The sequence below is a fragment of the Yarrowia lipolytica genome, chromosome 1F, assembly GCF_001761485.1.
Source record: "Yarrowia lipolytica chromosome 1F, complete sequence".
NCBI classification, from domain to species: Eukaryota; Fungi; Ascomycota; class Dipodascomycetes; order Dipodascales; genus Yarrowia; species Yarrowia lipolytica.
In genome coordinates, this window is record NC_090775.1 from 272,099 (window position 1) to 290,795 (window position 18,697).

Genomic DNA, 18,697 nt, shown 5'->3' on the forward strand with positions numbered 1-18,697 from the left:
TCTCGCAGAAACAAACAGGGGACAATGAAGTCTCTGTTATAATGCCGAGATACTCCATTCTACTTGCTGTACAGCTACTTATTTTCTTGCAGCTTCAAAGTCGTATGACTGGTATTTATGGCTTTTCCGTCATACGCTCACTCCCATCGACTGTCACCCCACGCTTTACTTGTATTGTTGCTACAAACCGCTTAGACCGCTTGAACCGCCTAAATGGTCCTCTCTTTTTTGCTTCTTGTCTAAAAATCCAACTGGAGTTTGAAATACAAAAATACCATTTCAGTAAGACAGCAACGATCGTGAAGTAGCAATACAAAGATATACCAGCGAGCCAAGAGCACGGTAATTGCTGCAAAATATCCAGCGACGCAAACAGCCAATCACGGCAACCTACAGCAAACAAAAATACCCGGCCAGAGCCCCACAAACCTGCTACCACATGTCCCCTAAGAACCCCCTTTACCCTCCGCCACCAACTCTATTTCTTGCTACTCAACCTGCACCCAACTCTGCACTTGCAGAATACACACATTTACTACGGAGGTCCCGGCACCTAATCTGACATACACCACATTACCGCCATCTGTCATGCCCGAACCCGACAAGAGGGCCGCCGCCACAGCGGCGTCGCAGAGTCCGTCAGATCACGTGACCAGAATCTCCTCCACCGCCACGCCGTCTCGTCCACGCATACACACCACTCCCACCCCACAGTCTGAGGTTCTGTTGCCCCAGCAGCCTTTGTCGGCTTCACCCACCAAGACTGAGAGCGCGGAGCAGGCTGACAAGTACAAGACGCTCAAGGGCCGACCGGAGGAAGCAGGACCGCCGCCCACGCCGACCATAGCGCCCGCTGCGGTCATCACACATCTGGTTCCGAAACACAAAAAAAGCAAAACCAGACTCAAGAGCACCCCCAAGTCGAGCCCTCGAACCACACCCACCAGAACAACACCGTACAGGTCGTACTCCACCACAGATGAAGACCCGGAGAGTTCAGATGAAGATATCGGTCCCGGATCGCTGCTAGCCGCCCAACAACGTCTGCCAATCGGAGTGCCTGACAAAAACAGACACCCCAAGCTCAAAAGCCACGCCAGCGCTCCCGCAGTGCCCATGGCCAGAGACCCCAGCGGAGGAAGCGTCACTAATGGCTCTTCCGTCGGGCCTACCATCACCACAATCACTCCTGGAGGCTACAACTCCACCCCCGGAGCTTCTACAGGCGAGTCTCTCACTAATGCATCTTCGTCTTTGCCTGCATCGTCGCTTCCAGGTATCGCATCTGTCTCGTCACCCTCACTCCCCACGACTCTGCCTCCATCGTCGACTTCAAACTCAGGTACTTCTACCCCAGCAGTGCTCTCAGACCCCGTCGTCAAGCCCCGAAAGGCATCTGCTCCTGCACCCGCCTCAAACTCGCATATTACCGTGGAGACAGAAACCGTGCCTGCTGTGCCCACTGTCTCCGTAGCGCCTCCGCCACCAGTGCAGCCTCAGACTGATAGCAACAGCAACACAAACTATCAGGGCGGGTCTGTCAACTCCACTGTGGCGTTGTCTGGAGGCCCACAGCTGGGTTCAGGCTCCAACTCTCTAAGACTCAAGAAGTCACAGGATGTCAAGTCGAGGAAAAAGAAGGGCAGATCCCAGCTTTCGCAGCAGGGGAACACCAAAGCCGAAATCTTCGCGGCCAAGGTCGCTTCCGCCGTCGACGAAGTCCACTCCTCAGACTCGGACGAAGACTTTGTATACGAGTCCAACCCCATGGAGAAGCCCACGGTGAACCCTCGTGCTCTTGGCGTGGCCCTAGGACCAACTGCCCGTATGGCTCGGCCCTCAGTGTCGTCTTTATCTTCCATCGTTCACGACGAAGAAGACAACCCGGCAGTATCTGTCCCCGATCTCAACTACGACTCGTCCTGCTCCACTACCAGTGACCACCCCGAGTTTGTCAACATGACCAACAACCCACGGTTCCAGTCCAGACATCCTTCTCTTTCTTCTGTGGGTAAACCCATGGGTTCGTCTGAACGAAGAGGTATGTCTCAAGACTACTCTGATATTGAAAAGGACGGAATTCCTCTCTTTCCGCATGATAATGGGCTCGATAGCAAGGGACAGGCGAACAGAACATTCTCTGGACCCCCTCGAATGCCTCCTCGCCTCAACAATGCCCACTCGGGCTCTCATCTTGGCAACGACGCCCGTAAACGCGCACCAGTCAGCAATTATGGAAGTCTACGAAACGCTGCGTCTCTCGCACGTCTTGGAGGGGGCTCTCTGCGACGTCTGGGTTCGTATACAAAGGAAGATCCTCCTTTAGAACCCACCAAGACCCGCGGTACTGGAGGCTCACGACGTGGTCCTCTCGGTGGCAGCTCCAGTGCTGGTTTTACCAACGATGAGGAGTACTACGACTTTGATGTGGATGCTGATCTCGACGACGAAGAGTTTGATGATGCATCAGAAAGCACTCCTCTTCGAAGGGGAGACAGCAGTCGGAGAGTGCGTAAGAACGGGCAATTTTCTCCCCACAACTTCCATAAGAGCTCCCATCATGCTCGGTGGCGAGGTATTCGACGAGCTATTTGGATCATGTCTTCTCTAGTGGCTGTTCTGCTCACTGGCTTTGTGTTTGGCTTTGTGCTTGCTACAAACCGCCCCCTGCAGAACGTCAGTGTCGTGGATATCACGGAGCTGCTCATTTCCGAGCAGGAGCTGGTGTTTGACATTGTTGTCAAGGCCTTCAACCCCGGTATTTTGTCGGTGGTGGTGCCGTTCCTAGATATTGATGTGTTCGCCAAGCCCATAGTGTCCAAGGACGACAAAGACGAAAAGGACAAGAACATTCTGTTGCTGGGCAACATTGACGAGTTTGATGTGCCTCTGCGATTCGAGGGCGGCTTTTTCACCCGGCACGCCCAATCGGCCATGGGTGAGGTCCGTCTGAATGACCCCGGTGTGCCCCGTAATGCGACTCTGGATTCAGGAGTACCCTTGATGCTGCGGGTACCTGACAAAGACAAGGGCGACAAGGACAAGGAGCCATTGACTCCGGAAGAGCGGTGGAAGAAGATTTGCTCCGAGCCGTTTGAGCTCATTGTTCGCGGCGTACTCAAGTATGATCTGCCGCTGTTCCACAAGGGTCAGTCCACCACGGTTTCGAAGAGTGTCAAGGTGACGCCACATAAAAACTAGCTATTTAATATTTATTGAGTGTATTTCATCTGTGTGTTATTGTTCCCTGTGGCTACAGTAGAATGTATATCTAAGATACTTGTACAGCTTTTCTTTGTGGTTATACTGTACTGTATGTGTTGTTTTCCGTGTTTAACATCTGATTTTCTGGACACTGTATGATTGTATGTGTGATACGAGAGATACGATACAACGGAAGAATTATCGTAAGTCGTTTTTGCAGTGTCTAATCATGACCAATACAAGGCATATTTAATATGACCTGATTAACTACAATACAGTGCACACTTCAGGGGACTGCTGTGACCTCTACGTACAATCCACGATGTCGATCTTAATATGTATTTCTATGCTTATTCGGCAAGAGCCTTGGCGAGCTCGTGTCGGCCAGCCTTGGTGTAGAGCCACTCGTTCTTCTCAGAGGCCTGGGTCCAGACGTAGTAGAAGAAAGAGACGGGCAGGATGACAAAGAGAGCCTGGTTCTTAGTTCGTCGGAAGGTGTTGAAGATGGCAGCGTGCACGACACCGGCGAAGGGTCGAGCAGCAAAGGGGGAGATGGTGTATCCAGCGATACCTGAGTTAGTATGATTGGGGAAGGAGTGACGATTGACTGGTGTGTGGTGATGGTTTGTCTATCTTGCGCGTGACTTTTTACTAGACCCTCAATTCGACCACAAAGGGACCAAGTTGGCCCTGGGTCGGTTGTAGTAGTGGACTGGTTGTACCAATATCATTGATCACCTCTAACACACTCTTGATGTGGTATGTTGTCCACGTAGGTCACCGCCTGATCATCACGCACCATTGTTGTCCTGAAGCCCTCATCGCGTGTCGAATAGCGTCCAATAAATAACGCAAGGCCTCATCCTGTCTTCTTGTACTCACCCTTCTGAGGGGGGGAGCCCATGTGTCCCCACCATCCCATGTAGTGTCCGTTGCCTCCCATTTTGATAGATGTGTTTAGTTAGTGAAGGTGAGATGATTTTCGTGAGCTTTGGCTTTGAAAGATACCCGTGTGATTCCATTGGCTGTTGGGAGGAACGGTAGGGTAACCCTGGGGAGCATCACTGTGGTGTGCTGGGAGCAAAGCTTATTGTGGGCGAATGGAACACTTCCAATATGCATGGTTCAGTGTCAGCAGCAAGCTGAATGATGAGACAATATGGGGACAATATGGAGACAGTAAAACGAGATGATAACTGACGATAACATGATGAACCCGAAAAGCATACATTCTGGATTTATGATTGGATGCTGCTTATTGATATATTTGTACAAATCTTGTAGGCGATACTCCTCAACATACATCTCTACAAGGACATGTTCATACTCTTGATGTCATTGTTATACATCTATCGTTTGATTTCTCTATGGCTCTATTAATCCGTGGGAGCCGTTTCTCCACCGCACCAGGCATGATTAAGTGATTGTAGCTATGGAGTGTACATGCTTGTAGTTGGTACAGTCTAGTTTAAACGCCGTAGACGTCACGCAGTCGCTTCTGGATGATGGGAGGCAGCTGCTCGGTCACGTCCTTGTCAAAATTGGGGTGCATGCCCTTGAGGCCACCCAGCACCTGTCGAAAGGTGTGCATCAGCGCTTCGCTAGGCTCCAGGTATCGGGCCACGGCATTCACAAACATGAGCAGGGTGGAGTTGTCGAGGGCTTGGGGGTTGGACGAGATGATGGTGCACATGCCCACAAACGCGCTTTCCTTCTCGCTGTTGTCCATGGCGTCATGCATGTTGAGACACCAGGCAATGATGAAGTCTGGGATTCGCTGCGCGAAAATGTCGGGCATGGTAATGCCGATTCGGCCAATGGCGGTCGAAGCGTTTTCCAGAACTCGTGGCGATGCATCTCGGGTTCGCAGAAGCGCAATGAGCCGCTCGGCAGCAGATGCCTGCAGAAGAGGTCGCAGCTTGTCGCCGAATCGAAGAGCAATCTCTCCCAGTGACCAGCAAGTGTTGCTGACGGCATCAGGCCAAATGTGGTTGTACTCGACCTGGTTGAGCAGCTCCTCCATCAACTGATCCATGTAGGGCTCCAATGGCTGGGGGCACAGGGCGGCCATGTCTCCAATGAGCGCAAATGTCGATTGCCGCACGTCAAACTCGTCATGGCAGCACACAAGAAGCAGCTCCATGAATGGGGGCTCGCTGTTCATCATCAAGGGAGCTGCCTTGTCCTTGAGACCGAGCACCAGACCGTCGACAAGATCAATGGCAGTCACCATAAAGTCTCGCTCGGCAGGATCCTGGGACGGGTCGTTGGAAAAGTTCTGATCCTGAACCAAGCACGAGTGCAGCAGACGAGCGCATCGGTCAAACACAGGGGGAGCATAGGGCTCAAATGCAGGGCCCATGTACGAGGCCACGGCAGACATGCACTCAAACAGTGGCCACAGGGCGTTGTCGTCGTCGCTAATCTGCTCCCACTTGGCAATCAGAGGCTGCATCAGAGTCTCCATGTATTGTTGGTTTTCGGCAATTTCGGCGCCGCAATACTTGACCAGAGTCGAAACTGCGTCGTACAGGAACAGCAGCGACTTCTTCTGGTAGCGTCGGAAACAGAGCGCAAACTGCTCGAGAATCTGGCCGAGGTATGGAGTCAGCATGTTTCGGGCCTCGTCAGTGAAGGTGGCCACGGCAGAACAGCCGGCAACCTGCACCTTTTTGTTTCGGTCCAGGGCACATGTAAAGAGACCTGTAAGCGTGGGGATGAAGTAAGTGTCCTGCTCGGACATGCTCTGTTCGCAGACCCAGGTTGAGAACCGGCCCAGGGTCCAGCAACAAACCTGTCGAACGGGGAATTGAGGGTCAGACAATCGCTGAATCAGGAAGGGCACCAGCTCGGGCAGATGAGGAGCGACCATATCCTGGCATCCATCAGCAATGGCTCCAAAGGCCAGAATGGCAGCTTCTCTGGCAGGCCACTCGTCAGAGACAATGGTCTGCTTGAGGTAGGGCATTGCAGCTTCAAGAACCTCCTCGGGAAGAATGTTAGAAAGTCGGTCAAGAGTGGAGGCGGCACATTTTCGCAAATTCCAGGCCTCCAGGCCTCGCACCTCGTCGTCCTCCTCATCGTCAGATTCGTCTTCATCGGGCTCCTGTCCCTCAGCCTCGTTTTTCTTGTTGCCGTGGGCGGCCTTTTGTCGGAAGTTGATGGGCTTGAGATCCTCCTCTCGGTCGGCCACGTCGGCATCGTCCTCGTTGATGCCCTCCAGCATGAACACGTCTGTCTCGGAGTAGACCATGGCTCGAAGAACAGCAGGAACAAGGTCCCCAAGATGCGGCGACAGCGCCTCCGGGTTGGGGTCCAGCTCAGTCAGCAGCAACAGGAACTCGCAAGCCTGGAAGTCCAGAGTGTCGCCCTCCTCGGAGGCAGAGATGCAATGGAGGGCGTACTGAATGACTCCTCCAAGATGGGGTGCAATTTTCTCGGCGTTGGTTCGCAGGATTCCGGTGAAGGCATTGCAGATCTGGATTCGGGTCTCCACATCGGGCGTGTTGGCCAGACTAAACAAGATCTCCAGATACTCGTCCATTCGGCTAGCAATGGATCGGCTCTCAACCTCGACAATGTGGTTGAGACAGGTGAGCGCCTGCACTCGCTTCTGGTGCGACGAGTCGGGCGACCGGACAAACTCGAGAAACTTGGGCACCATGTACTCCAGTGGCCGCTGGCTGCCGTATGTCTGGTCCAGCTCCACGGGCATGTCTTCGCAGATCTTGGACAGGGCGTCCATTCCTCCGAGCTGGGCGTTCGCGTCCGAGCTCTCGGCCAGGCCCATGAGTGTAGTCAGCCCGTCGGGCCACCCGCTGATTCCCTCCCGCTGCATCAGCGACGCCACAATGGTTCCTGCCGTGTTTCGGATGATGTTGGCGGGCTCCACCAGGGCTGTGAAGACGTGGGCCTTGACGTACGTCTTGCCGGCATCGTTGAGATCCTTGAAGTCGAATCTAATCAGGTTTTTAAGCAACAGTCCGGCCGAGGACCGCACGTCGAGCGGGCCAGCCTTGTCGTCAATCAACACCGCCATGAGGTAGTTTGCAAAGTCAGGCTGGGCCTGGGCCTCTCTAAGCTGCTGGGTGGCCTGGCGCTGGGCGGCGTTATTGCCCCGCAGCGAGTTCTGCAGCACCTCCAGGAGCTGCGCGTGGACTTGGGGTTGCGGTTCCCAGGACATTTTTTCTCACAGTGTCGGTGTTAAATGCTGTTTGGGGTGTGGTGCACTGATCGTTGCAACTGTAGTGAAGAAGACAGATGGCAGCAATAAGGTTGAAAAGTTTCCCTGCACGTGCCATCAGGTTGGGACTTGTGTGGGAGGAGTGTTAAGGGGGTCGGGATGGGAACGGGTGGTCAATAAGAGGTGATACCAACAACTGGTGGTAAGGGGAGTGAAGGAGACTGTTTTATGTCATGTGTTTCTATTGATTCAGCCCTTAAAATCTTTAGTTTGTCTCATATTTTGCCACTTTTGTGGAACCTCTATTCCTGGGTGGTGGTGTATATCTTTCAATAATGCATACTCTTACTTGACTATTTACTTGGTGATTTGTTGAGCATTCCCTGTGTCCAGCGCATTTGATATTTACCCGTCTCCTTCACGTGCAAAGCCCTCTGGCCATCATACGAGTGCTATACACATGCGCGGCCCAAGGAGGGGAAATTGACAACAAGCTAGTCACAAAGACAAGCTGATGCGCAGTGACTTGGCCCCATGCCACAAGGACCTGTTATCACGACTTGATTGTTTCCTGTACTCGTACAAGGTACAGGCACTTTCACTTTCAAAAGAACCCTTTGATCGACACGGTGCATACATGCTGTGTGTGTGTGTGTGTGTGTGTGTGAGTGTCTTGTTGCTGGGGCGACTCCGAGTGGAGACCTCTATCATGTTGATGATTACGCCATCTGACACCTACGATTGTCCTGGTATGAAGATCTACGTTTCGCTTGTTTCATATCCACATGTCATTCAACGGTCAGCTACTGTACTTGTATTACTGTAATACGTACGACTTGTGCTTGTTCGAGTCGTTGACTTGTCTCACATGAGAGTCAAGTTACCCCCGGTTCTGTATTCAGCGTCGTCAGGAGAGGACAATTACGAGACGAGAGCTCGTTCAAGTACCGTATTAAGTGCTTGTAGACGGCTCAATGAGTAATCAATAAATTCACGTCACTGGTCTGTTTTCCAACCATGCCGGCACAATTTCACAGCACCCATACAAGTACTTCCATTATACGAGTACGATAGTTCTCACTCGCCATGGTCTTGGCAAGAACGCGGCAATACAATAACCACCTATGAACAAGTAGCTACAATACAGTAAAATGAAACAAGGCTGGTCTCAGAAACGACGGCGGTGCCCAATTAGACAACCCCACTCGTCTTCTTCTGTCTAACAAGCCCTTTTATTGTCTCAAGTTGCCTTTTCCAAGCCTACCTCGGTTCTCGGGACGGGTCGTACTTTCGCGTCTATGAGTTTATTTGAACAAACGAGATAAAGAGGTGCAACGTGATGACGGTGACATTATCACGTTGATTGAACCCATTAGGAAAGGAAGAGCTTGTTGAATTTGTCTAATGATCGGTCACTATGACTCAAATTGACCACCCAGGCCACAGACTCTCCAAACACTCTGGTCACGCTTTTACTTGTACTTGTACTTGTACATCCTATATCGGACCCTGATATCAAGATGAGCCAAATCAGTTGCAACCAGCGAGCCAAATCAATCACAAAAAATGGCGTTGTAAACAACTGTCACGCAAACGAAATCGCTGTAGATAAGAGCGGGGTAACAGCTGCAACACGAACGACTGTACATATGCCTTTGTGTTATCCCCAAGCCGTCTACTTGTACAAGCCCTGGATATAGTGATCACTGAATCAACCCCAACAACTCAACAAGGTTCTCATGAATGATACAAGGCAAAGATACAGTATATCGGAAAGCCTACTTGCAGCTACTGCATCGTAGAATACCGAATGAGACATCTCTGCCATAGGTGCGAGCTTCTATTGCGTCTAGGTTTGTCTTGCGGTGGTTTTGACTGTGTATTTATACTCTCAGCCATACAGCAGTTGACCCAGCACTGTAGCATCCACTACTTTGATCCTAACTAAAGTCAACAAAATGCTTAGACATGGTTTCACAAAGATAGCCCATACTACTTGTAGATGCAGGAAGAGGGCACTACTGCACTGATTTTCTGACCGCTTACATTCAAACTACAAGTACTGTAGACAGCACGATAATGTGTGTGTACCAACAAGTTCAAACTCGCATCAGCTCTTCTCTACAAGTACCATTGGTACACTGGTTAGTGGCAAAAATGCATAGCAACAGATCCTCCTCCTACACTCACGCAAAAAAACACTAATGGTGTATGTATATTATAAGTACTGTAGCCAATGTCATGATGTAATGTGTATGTGTATGTGTATGTGTGTGTTTTGTTTTAGTTACCCGCTGCTTACGACAAATGGCGAAGCAGCATGTCAACCTTGTCGTTGAGAGTATCCAGCCGGTCGTTGGTGCCCTTGTACACGTTGGCAATATCAGGATGCAGCGTGGTGGAATATCGCTTGGACTTGTTAATGGGGATTCGTCTGATGGTGCTGGTAGAGGCATCGCTGGCCGCTCGACCATGTCCAGAGTCGTTCAACGCCTTGGGCTCACCAAAGCCAGGCGCCTCAGCCATCTCGGACACAGGGGACTCATCCACAGTCTCCTCACTTCGCTGCTCGTAGCCGTCCAAGAGAGAAGATGTGGAGAACGACGACGCCAGAGAAGCAGAAGAGAAGCCATTGTGAGCCGTGGCAAACGACTGTACCGACTGCGTGGATACGTTTCCAGGCTGGATTCGATGATGAGCCAGGGGTGCCACAGGTGTAGGAGCACTAGGGGCATCAAGATTGGCCACAGGGGCACGAGTCAATGTACTGTTGCCAATCTCGCTCTCATTGGAATCATCACGGTCTCCAGCGCCAACATGAGGAGTGGTGTTTCCATTGTTATCGTCAGCATCATCAATATTCTCGAGCTGGGGAGTGCGGGCATCACTAGCATCAGGAGTAGACCGTCCCGCAAACTCGGAGGCCTCAAAACCAGCCAACTGCGGTGTCAGACTCATGTGTTTGGCCACAGCCACAGTGGGGGTCTCCAGCTCATCGTCAAACGAAGACACTATCGACACCACTGAGGGAGTCTGTTCCTTGGAAGGGATTCCATGGGGATGCAAGTGGTTGTCGTAGTTGCCGTCATGCGAGCTGGAGAGGTCGGAGCCGATCGACTCAATCTCCACATCGTCGCCCAGACCCTGGTTGTGGTGGCTGCTCGTGTCAATAGCCGAGGGCCATGGAGGCGCAGCTGTGTTTGTACGAGGATCATGGACTCCAAAGGGATCAGATTCCATAGGAGAGGTCACCGTGTCAGACATGCCACTGATGGGAGAAGTAACGTCAGACATACCGCCAACCGGAGACGTAACTGCATCCGAGTCAACAGCCCGAATCGACTCAGCTTCAACTACCTCACCATGCTCATTGTAGAAAGATGCTTGAGACGGGGTAGGGATCTGAGAAGTGGGAGTGACTCGTCCGCTGTTGACAGTCTTGATGGGCGACACTGGAGGAAGTCCCTGGCTAGATCCCAGAGTGGAGGATGAACCGTACTCGCGGTTGAAGGTCTTGAGGGGAGACAGATCGGCAAAAGGACCCGTGGGAGTCTGAGATTGCACCTGGGGACGAACAATATGCAAAGGACGCTCCTCCGGAGTCATTCGGCCAACTTGGCGTTCGGGAGAAAGAGCCCTGGGGAGGTCTGGATGTGCCAGCGGATGGTGGTGGTGATGATGAGACTCACCTTGAGGCTGTTGCATTTGCTGTCTGCTATCTCGTCTTTCCGGGAAAGGACTGCTGCTGGACTGTCGCTCAGGGAAGGGGTTGTTAGATTGCCGTTCGCTACCAGGCTGCCTATGACCATTATGCGCATCGTCAATGTTCTGAGGCAAGTCTCGAGAGTACATATCAGATCGCATATCAGACCGCATATCAGAACGCAGATGAGGAGCTGCTCCGTTGCCATTAATTCCATTGGGCTGGAAACTACCCATCGAAGTGTGCCCTCTACCTTGACCAGGAAACTGGCCAGGGGGATGCGAAGGCATAGGACCTAGACTGGCGTGCCCAGGAGCCTGGCCGGGGAAGTGTCCGTTACCATTACTGTTAGGACCATTGCCGTTGCCTCTGACAACTTGCTCATGCATGCCAGGGGCATACGAAGGCATGGGGCCTAAGCTCGAGTGGCCAGGAGCCTGCCCAGGAAGATGTTTTTGGAGATGATGAGGGTGCTGTCCCTGAGTGTGATGTAGTTGATGAGGCTGGCTATTCTGATGCGTTGGGTACTGAGGAGTAGCTGGAGAACTGCCGACAGAATGGCTGTGATGCAACTGAGGGCCCATGGGGGCTTGAACGACAGGCTGGGACATGGGCCGGTTGGGCCTCGGAGCCAAGGGAGCCACAGAGGAGGCAGGACCCGCGTGTCGGGCCTGCATGGGAGACTGTTGCTGCGAAGAGTGTTGAGACAGAAGAGATCCCTGGGATCGAACCGACGAAACGGACGAATACGAGCCTTTTCTATGCGACCCCGGTTTCACAGGGTATACTCCTGAAACCACTCCTCCTGCACTGTTAGGTGTACTTGCACTATCTCCTTCCTCGTCGATACTGGCTAGATCGCTCTGGTCAGCCGCTTGATGCACCGAAGATGATGCAGAGTGGACTGAGGATGCCGGTGAGCGCACAGGCTCCAGCTCCTTGGATCCCTTCTTCATTGTCTCCTTTGATTTTCGCTTGAAAAGTCCTACCAATCGGCCTGTAGCTGAACCTCCAGAACTGGCCCGCTGCAAATTGTCCACCGAAGACTTTGCACGTAACAACGAGAAACGCTTTTTGCCTGACGCTTGACTCACGGCTGAACTGTCCGAGTTCTGAGAAGATACAGACAGTCGATGATCCGAAGGAGGAGGCAGAATGGAAGATGCAACCGAGCCCTGAGATGCGGCCCTGGACCGTTCAACTGAACGATCTATAGAACGATCTGCCGAACGATCCGCCGAACGATCTGCCGCTACTACCGCTGCTGCTGCTGCTGCTGCTGCTGCTGCCGCTGATGCATTGGCAGGCCGTTGACTGGTGATGATGACGCTCTCTTCACTGATTCCACTCTCCTCGCCGACCTCCTTGGTCAGGTTTGAGTTGGATTCCTGCTCCTCCTCCTCACTCGATGCATTGGCATCCCAGGACGAATGCACCTGGGAGTTGGGGTGGTTGGGGTTGTTGGCCACGATGACGTTGGGTGTTCCTCCAGGTCTCAAGCTGGTGTCAACGGTGAGATTGGCAGGAGCCTTGCGCACCTTGTTAACCACCAGAGGAGTGGGCGCCTTGTCTAGATCGGGCGACAGAACCGGCTGTGGCGCATTGTGTGGAGAGTGAGCATTGGCGACCAGGGGGTTGATGTGTCCTGGTTTGTTGCGAGCATCAGTTTGTTTCTGCTGCAAATGCCGAACCACACGTTCTGTATCTTGGTCGTCTTCCTCCTCGACTTCCTCCTCTTCTTCCTCCTCGTTCTCTTCGTAGTCGTGTTCTTCGTCGTGTGTATCATCGTCCTCCTCTCCTTCATAACCGTCGCTGTACTCGTATTCGGAAGCCGACACATAGGTGGGGTTGCCGTTAAAGGCGACACTCTTGGCCTTTTCCTTCTTCTTGAAGATCTTATTGAACGGGTTGGAGCCCTTGCCCTCTTTTTCTGCGCCAAAAAAGGACGAAAAGCCATGTGAATCGTTGGCTGGAGACGCCAGCTCGCCGTTTCTGTGCTTGTTGAGACGTGCAAGCCGTTCCCAGGGTGTTTCCACATGCTCGGCCGGCAAGAAACCCACAGATGAGTCCTTGACTAGCCGCACGAGCCACCAGTACGAGTTGGAGTCGTTCAGCAGCACCATGGCGTCGCCCTTGACAGCGTTGGCCTGGCCCTTTTCCGTGGCCACAAACGTCTTAAAGGCGTAGACGTAGTCAAAGTCGATTTCGTCCTCGTGAATGGAGGGCGATGAGCTCTGGTGCTCGAAGGGATCATCATCCAAGTCCTCGTCCTCGTCCTCTTCTGCGCCCACGAGATGGTTGTTATGTGAGCTGCCGTGGGTGCCGTCTTCTTTGTCGTCGCGCGAGTAAATCTCCATTTCTCTGGAGGTGTCGATTTTCAGCGGAGCCACCATTGCTGGTGTATCTGAGTTAGCCAGTGGAAAGTGTCGTGGTGAGCTGTATTTACTCGTAGATGCCAGAGTAGCAAAACTAGTGCTACTGTGGTGTTGAAACAAGACCCTGAGAATAGCCGGACACGTCGTCTATCACGTGACGCACCATCTTCTCGCACCTCTCTCGCTCCTCCTCCAAATCACTCACCCTTGCGTTTCCCTAACATGAAGCTGCGTGTAGTTCAGGTAGAGGCTCCTCTTTGCGATGTTGACGTGTTGGGCCAAAAAGGACTGCATCCAGACTACAGGACGCATCTCCTGAACCCCACAACACCACACAAAGGTGGAAGACTCGGGCACATAATAAACGGTTGGAAGCGGATGGCAGGGCGTGCATAAATGTGGGCTTTTGATCACCGTGGCCACGCCCTTCTCCTTACTACTGGCGCTACCTATTGTACCAATTAGCTACTGGTATTCTCTATCACACTGCTTTTCAGCATTCTCGCTTACACACCTTTTCCCAATGTGCTTAACCAACTTAGAGTGCACGGATACACACGGCAAGCACCAACAGGCCTACGCGCCAAGATTGAATTGTGTACCATTGGTGTTCAGGGGTACCACGAGGCCAGCTGCACCGGTGCACCTGACAGATACGTGAGGTACGTACGTAGACAGGAACAAGAGGGTGCTTGCCCAGCCATGGACGGGTTGAAACATGTTGATGCTATATTAGAGCACCAATGGTACATTCTCTACTTACTGTAACACCCGCTCAGACCTGAAACGGGCCACGGGAAATTACACTATAAAAAACGTCAAACGCAAGGCAAAAATTAAAATAGTGGCATCCCACCCAATCCAGCCCAAGCTCGCCTCTTACCCCTATTCTCGTGCCACATGGTTAATCATAATACAAGCACATCCTGTACCTTAGCCAAGATGATTACAAGCAGGAGGTGAAAGAGATGCCAATGTTGGAGTGATAAGGAGCTCGATTAGATGCACAATACAGATCCGCAACCTCTCCTACCACCAGATCTCGTGTTCTCTGTACGGTACATATGGTACTGCAAGCTCTTCTGTCTATCTCACCCCTGTTTACCTCCAGACAAGGACTTATCATAGCGTCTTGTCAATGCCTTGCTCTGGACATATAAATAGCACACTTCAATCCGTCAACTGCTCAAATTTCAATCCCAAACCCACACAAGTCTTACAAACATAAGCTGCCTCGTCCATGTGCAATGACATGTGCTCTAACGTGCCGGAGATGGAAGATCGGCCCTGAGCTACTGTGGGCCAACTTTTTTGAGCTCCTGCAGCGACAACTTTCAAGTACTGTAGGCAACTATGCACTGACAGTATTGCTTCCGAGAGCAAGGACGATTACTAGATGTACAGCCATCGTATCAAGATAGACCCTGAAGCCAAGCCCTAATCAAGTTCAAACCAACCAAACCAAGTCAAACCCAACAGATCGCCGCTTCTATAAATATCCACGGGCGAACACGGCAAGCTCCATGCTGCTCCAAGTATAGTATAGTCCGATATGTACGCGTGCCAGTCTTGATTCTACAATACCGGTACGCCAAAAACGGGCTAATGGTCCGAATCCAGGACTCAAACGGAACACAATTACGACCGACGGAGCATTAAAAATAACCGGTCATTTATCCGGTGACCAGCAATGCAAATGTAACATGCACACTGTGCATCAGATTCGACAGAGCCAAATTTACTGTACAAGTAGCGCAGATGAGATTTGCTACAAATAGCTAACCTACAAGTACAGCCACATATAGATCAAGGAGTGTACCAATATGCTACAGTAGCAACCATGCGCCCTTTCATGGGACACACATCAACCAACCTCGTAAAGTACAATAAATCATTAGTATATGCATTCCTCTCTCAGGTAGTCTTGACAACCACCTTGCTATCGCCCTGGTTCCAACCACCAGCATTTTTGCACTGGGTAATGTCCAGCGTCTTGAGCTTCAGACACCCCGCAAGAATTGTATCCACTCCAACCGCAGTCACTCGAACACAACCTCGCACACTCAGATGCTCCAGGTCCAAAAGATGCATGGCCACCGCCCGAAGATTAGCATCGGACACGGCCGAGCCACAGAAGGACAGATTCAGACTCTTGAGTGACGGACATCCCAGAGAAAGAACCTCCACAGATACGTCTGACAGCGCACAGCAGAATGATAGGTCCAAGAACTCGAGATTCTTCGCAGCGCCAACAATAGAAATGATGGCCTTGTCGGACAGAAATGTGCAGTCCGCCAAAACCAGCTCCCTGAGTCGTGTAAAGGGCCTGATGTTCCAGTATCCGAACCCATGGTCGGTGATTGTAGTACATCGGGTGAGATTGAGCATCTCCAGCCGATCAGCTGCATACACAGCCATATGGTGCATGCTTCGGTCGGTGATGTGTTTGCAGTAGCTAATGGTGATGCGTTTCAGCTTGGGACATCCGACCACCGAAGACGAAGGTGACGTCTCTCTATCTCCGCTGTTTTCTCCGCCCTCTTCTTGAACCCATCCCACTAGTCGTGCTAGAGTCGAATCTCCCACTTTACGGCAGTTGGAAAGATCCACTTCTTCTAGATCAGCTCCAATTGAAGGCACAGTGAGATCCATGATGGCCATGCCTGACACCTCCCAAACTGAAGTCATTTTGAAGACCCGGATCTTTGCCAGTCCGATGCCGTTGACCAGGTAGGAGAAACCGTCATCAGTCAGGTGGAAACAGGAGCTAATGTCTACCAGCTTTGGTCGAGCGCCCACAAAGTTGACGATTGAAACGATGGATGTATCATCAATGGATCTATTGTAGGGCTTAAGATCCAGCTCAGGGAGAGGACACGTGAGAAGCAACTGCCGCCAGTGCTGACATACTCTCTGTAGCACCATCAGGTCAGGAAGATCAAGATATGCAAATATTTTAACCTGGATGGCATCGGAGAAGGGGCCGACGTTAAACAGCGACGACTTTCGTCGCTGAAATGTCTTTTGCTTCTTGAGCCGAGGATGCAAGAGGAACGACGAGTATCGCTGGGGGGAAATCGTCTTAACACTAGCTCCAGTAGACGAAGATCTAGCCAGAGGAGCTGCACCAGGTGAAGAGGGAGAAGAATCTCGAGGAGACATTTCCCGTTTATCTTTTCCAAGTGGTTCGTCATCTCGATTGTCAAAGGCAGGCCGTTTGGAAGGAGAGGTAGCACCACTGCTTCCTGCGGAAAGACATTTCCGAGGCTGAGCCATCTGATAATTGCCCAGAGACAAGGGTGCCTCTTCAGACACGCCCGAGTTAGATTCCCACGAGTTGGAAAAGACGACTCGACCATCACGGGAAATGACAGGCTCGAAAACCGTGCCTGTGCTGTATCGTCTAGTATGAGAATGGTTACTTGTCATAGGCGACACTGTCGTGTTTTCTGCTCCTGGAAGAGAAATATGGTAATCCTTGGGCTCACTAAAGAAGGTAGCTCCTCCTCGACTGACGGTGAACAAGCTGTAGTTCTTCTTACCGCCAAAATCAGCCACTGAGCGGCGTCTAGTCATATCGACAGGTAAAGCTGGTCCAGCTCCAGCTGATTGTGTATCTGTTGTAGTATTGTTAATAATGTCATGTGTTTTTGGGTCCCGGTGATATTGCTCTATTCGAGCCGAGGCTGTTTGCTCGATATGTTGTTGAATATCGGGGTACTGAGAACACAGCGACTCCAGCGTGTCTGTAGTCAGAACCAGACACTCCACCATGCTGATTGATCGAATGGACGCGGTTCGTACGGGATTAGAGCTCAGGAACGCCATTTCTCCAAAGTACGACCCCTTGGTCAACCGGGCAATGATGTGTGCCGCCGTGCCAATTTCCCGCTCGTCAATGACCTCCACGATGCCGCTGGTCAGAAAGTAAATCTCCTGGCCAATTGTGTCCTGCTTAATGATGTACTGGAACGGCTCATAAGTGCGAGGCTCTACTGCCAGCGCCAGCTTATGCACTATTGTTTCTGGAATGTGTCGGAACAACGGCATTTCGTGTAGGAGGTTTCGGATTGACGTAGTGGGCGACACCATTCCAGTCAAAAGGGACTTACGCTGGTTGATTTTCGTTTTTTCGATGATGGCCAGACGCTCCTGGGCCTCGTCTCTGATAGCTCGTTCCATTGCTGGAAATTTTGGCAGGATGTCATTGAGACTGTCGCCTTTGAGAACCGCCAACACGCACTTTGTCGATGCTAAAACCGTTGCCGTTCGCGGTCGATCAAACAGAATTCCAATCTCGCCGAAAAACGAGCCAGCCTCCAGCTCGGCATAAACACTCTCTCCATCTCTGCTCGTCACATTGACCTGGCCCTTGAGGATCCAGTACATGGCCTTGGCCTCGTCGCCCTGTGTGACAATGTACTCCTGTGGCGACACCTGCTGGATGCGCAGCTTGGCCGACACGGCAATAACAAAGGCGTTGGGGGCCATTTTGAACAGCGGGAACGTGCGGATCAGCGAGTACAGGTCACCTGGAGCACCCTGCGGGCCAGCAGAAGCCTCGGCCTCGGCCTTGGTCTCCTGGTACAGAGAGTCGCTCATTCGTGGAGGCATTGCGGCGGCTGGCGACGCTGGCGATCCGGAATCGGCGTTGTGTGTATCCTTGACCTCGGGCTGGTCCCACATCTCCACATCTTCACCCTCGCCGTCGTCGTCGTCCGAGTACACCTCCTGCAGCTGTGACGGCGTGCGGGCCACGTGGCCGGCTTCTGTGCGTTTTCCAAAGAACTTTTTGCGTCGATACGCCATGGTCGAATGGTCAAGGGGTTAGTTTAGGCGATATCAACAAGGTGTGTGCGTGTGTGCATGGAGTGCGGCAGGGTAGTACCTGCAGGCGCTAGCGCAAGCTAAGCTTGGATTTTTTCCTAGTTTGGGACTGTGGGGACATAGGATGGGAGGTGCTACTGTGATAAGGAAACGGATACTATAAGTGAACAATCAGGAAATAATGAATTATATCACAGAGCAGCTTGTAAACACCACTTCCTTGCCTCTCGTGACATGTGACCCGATGTTTAAATGACAGGTACCTACAGAAATCAAGCCACCTCCCAAAGTTACAGTATGTACGTATTGGAACTGTAGGCACTGGGTCTTTTATACACAGGGCACTCTCCCTTCTACAGTATGTACTTGTCGACAGTGAACATAAAAAACCGACCACTATCTTTC

At 51.8% G+C, this 18,697-nt stretch overlaps 6 protein-coding genes across 6 annotated transcripts; 2 read left to right on the top strand and 4 right to left on the bottom strand.

Moving 5' to 3' along the window:
• Positions 1-588: 588 nt before the first annotated feature.
• YALI1_F02726g (uncharacterized protein) lies at positions 589-3,201 on the top strand (the record flags this gene model as incomplete). The annotated part of the gene is made up of 1 exon (XM_504874.3): positions 589-3,201. The coding sequence occupies one exon, from the start codon at positions 589-591 to the stop codon at positions 3,199-3,201; it is 2,613 nt and encodes an 870-aa protein (XP_504874.3).
• Positions 3,202-3,554: 353 nt separating this feature from the next.
• YALI1_F02758g (uncharacterized protein) lies at positions 3,555-4,147 on the bottom strand (the record flags this gene model as incomplete). The annotated part of the gene is made up of 2 exons (XM_504875.3): positions 3,555-3,775; positions 4,087-4,147. 2 exons carry the CDS (start codon positions 4,145-4,147, stop codon positions 3,555-3,557), a joined length of 282 nt encoding a protein of 93 aa, XP_504875.1.
• A 525-nt stretch (positions 4,148-4,672) lies between these two features.
• Positions 4,673-7,387, bottom strand: YALI1_F02794g (uncharacterized protein; the record flags this gene model as incomplete). The annotated part of the gene is made up of 1 exon (XM_504876.3): positions 4,673-7,387. One exon carries the CDS (start codon positions 7,385-7,387, stop codon positions 4,673-4,675), a length of 2,715 nt encoding a protein of 904 aa, XP_504876.1.
• A 2,298-nt stretch (positions 7,388-9,685) lies between these two features.
• On the bottom strand, positions 9,686-13,689 carry YALI1_F02855g (uncharacterized protein; the record flags this gene model as incomplete). The annotated part of the gene is made up of 2 exons (XM_068283220.1): positions 9,686-13,494; positions 13,671-13,689. The coding sequence occupies 2 exons, from the start codon at positions 13,687-13,689 to the stop codon at positions 9,686-9,688; spliced, it is 3,828 nt and encodes a 1,275-aa protein (XP_068139321.1).
• Positions 13,690-14,712: 1,023 nt separating this feature from the next.
• On the top strand, positions 14,713-15,124 carry YALI1_F02868g (uncharacterized protein; the record flags this gene model as incomplete). Its single annotated transcript, XM_068283221.1, has 2 exons — positions 14,713-14,874; positions 14,945-15,124. 2 exons carry the CDS (start codon positions 14,713-14,715, stop codon positions 15,122-15,124), a joined length of 342 nt encoding a protein of 113 aa, XP_068139322.1.
• A 255-nt stretch (positions 15,125-15,379) lies between these two features.
• On the bottom strand, positions 15,380-18,274 carry YALI1_F02903g (uncharacterized protein; the record flags this gene model as incomplete). Its single annotated transcript, XM_504878.3, has 1 exon — positions 15,380-18,274. One exon carries the CDS (start codon positions 18,272-18,274, stop codon positions 15,380-15,382), a length of 2,895 nt encoding a protein of 964 aa, XP_504878.3.
• Positions 18,275-18,697: the final 423 nt, after the last annotated feature.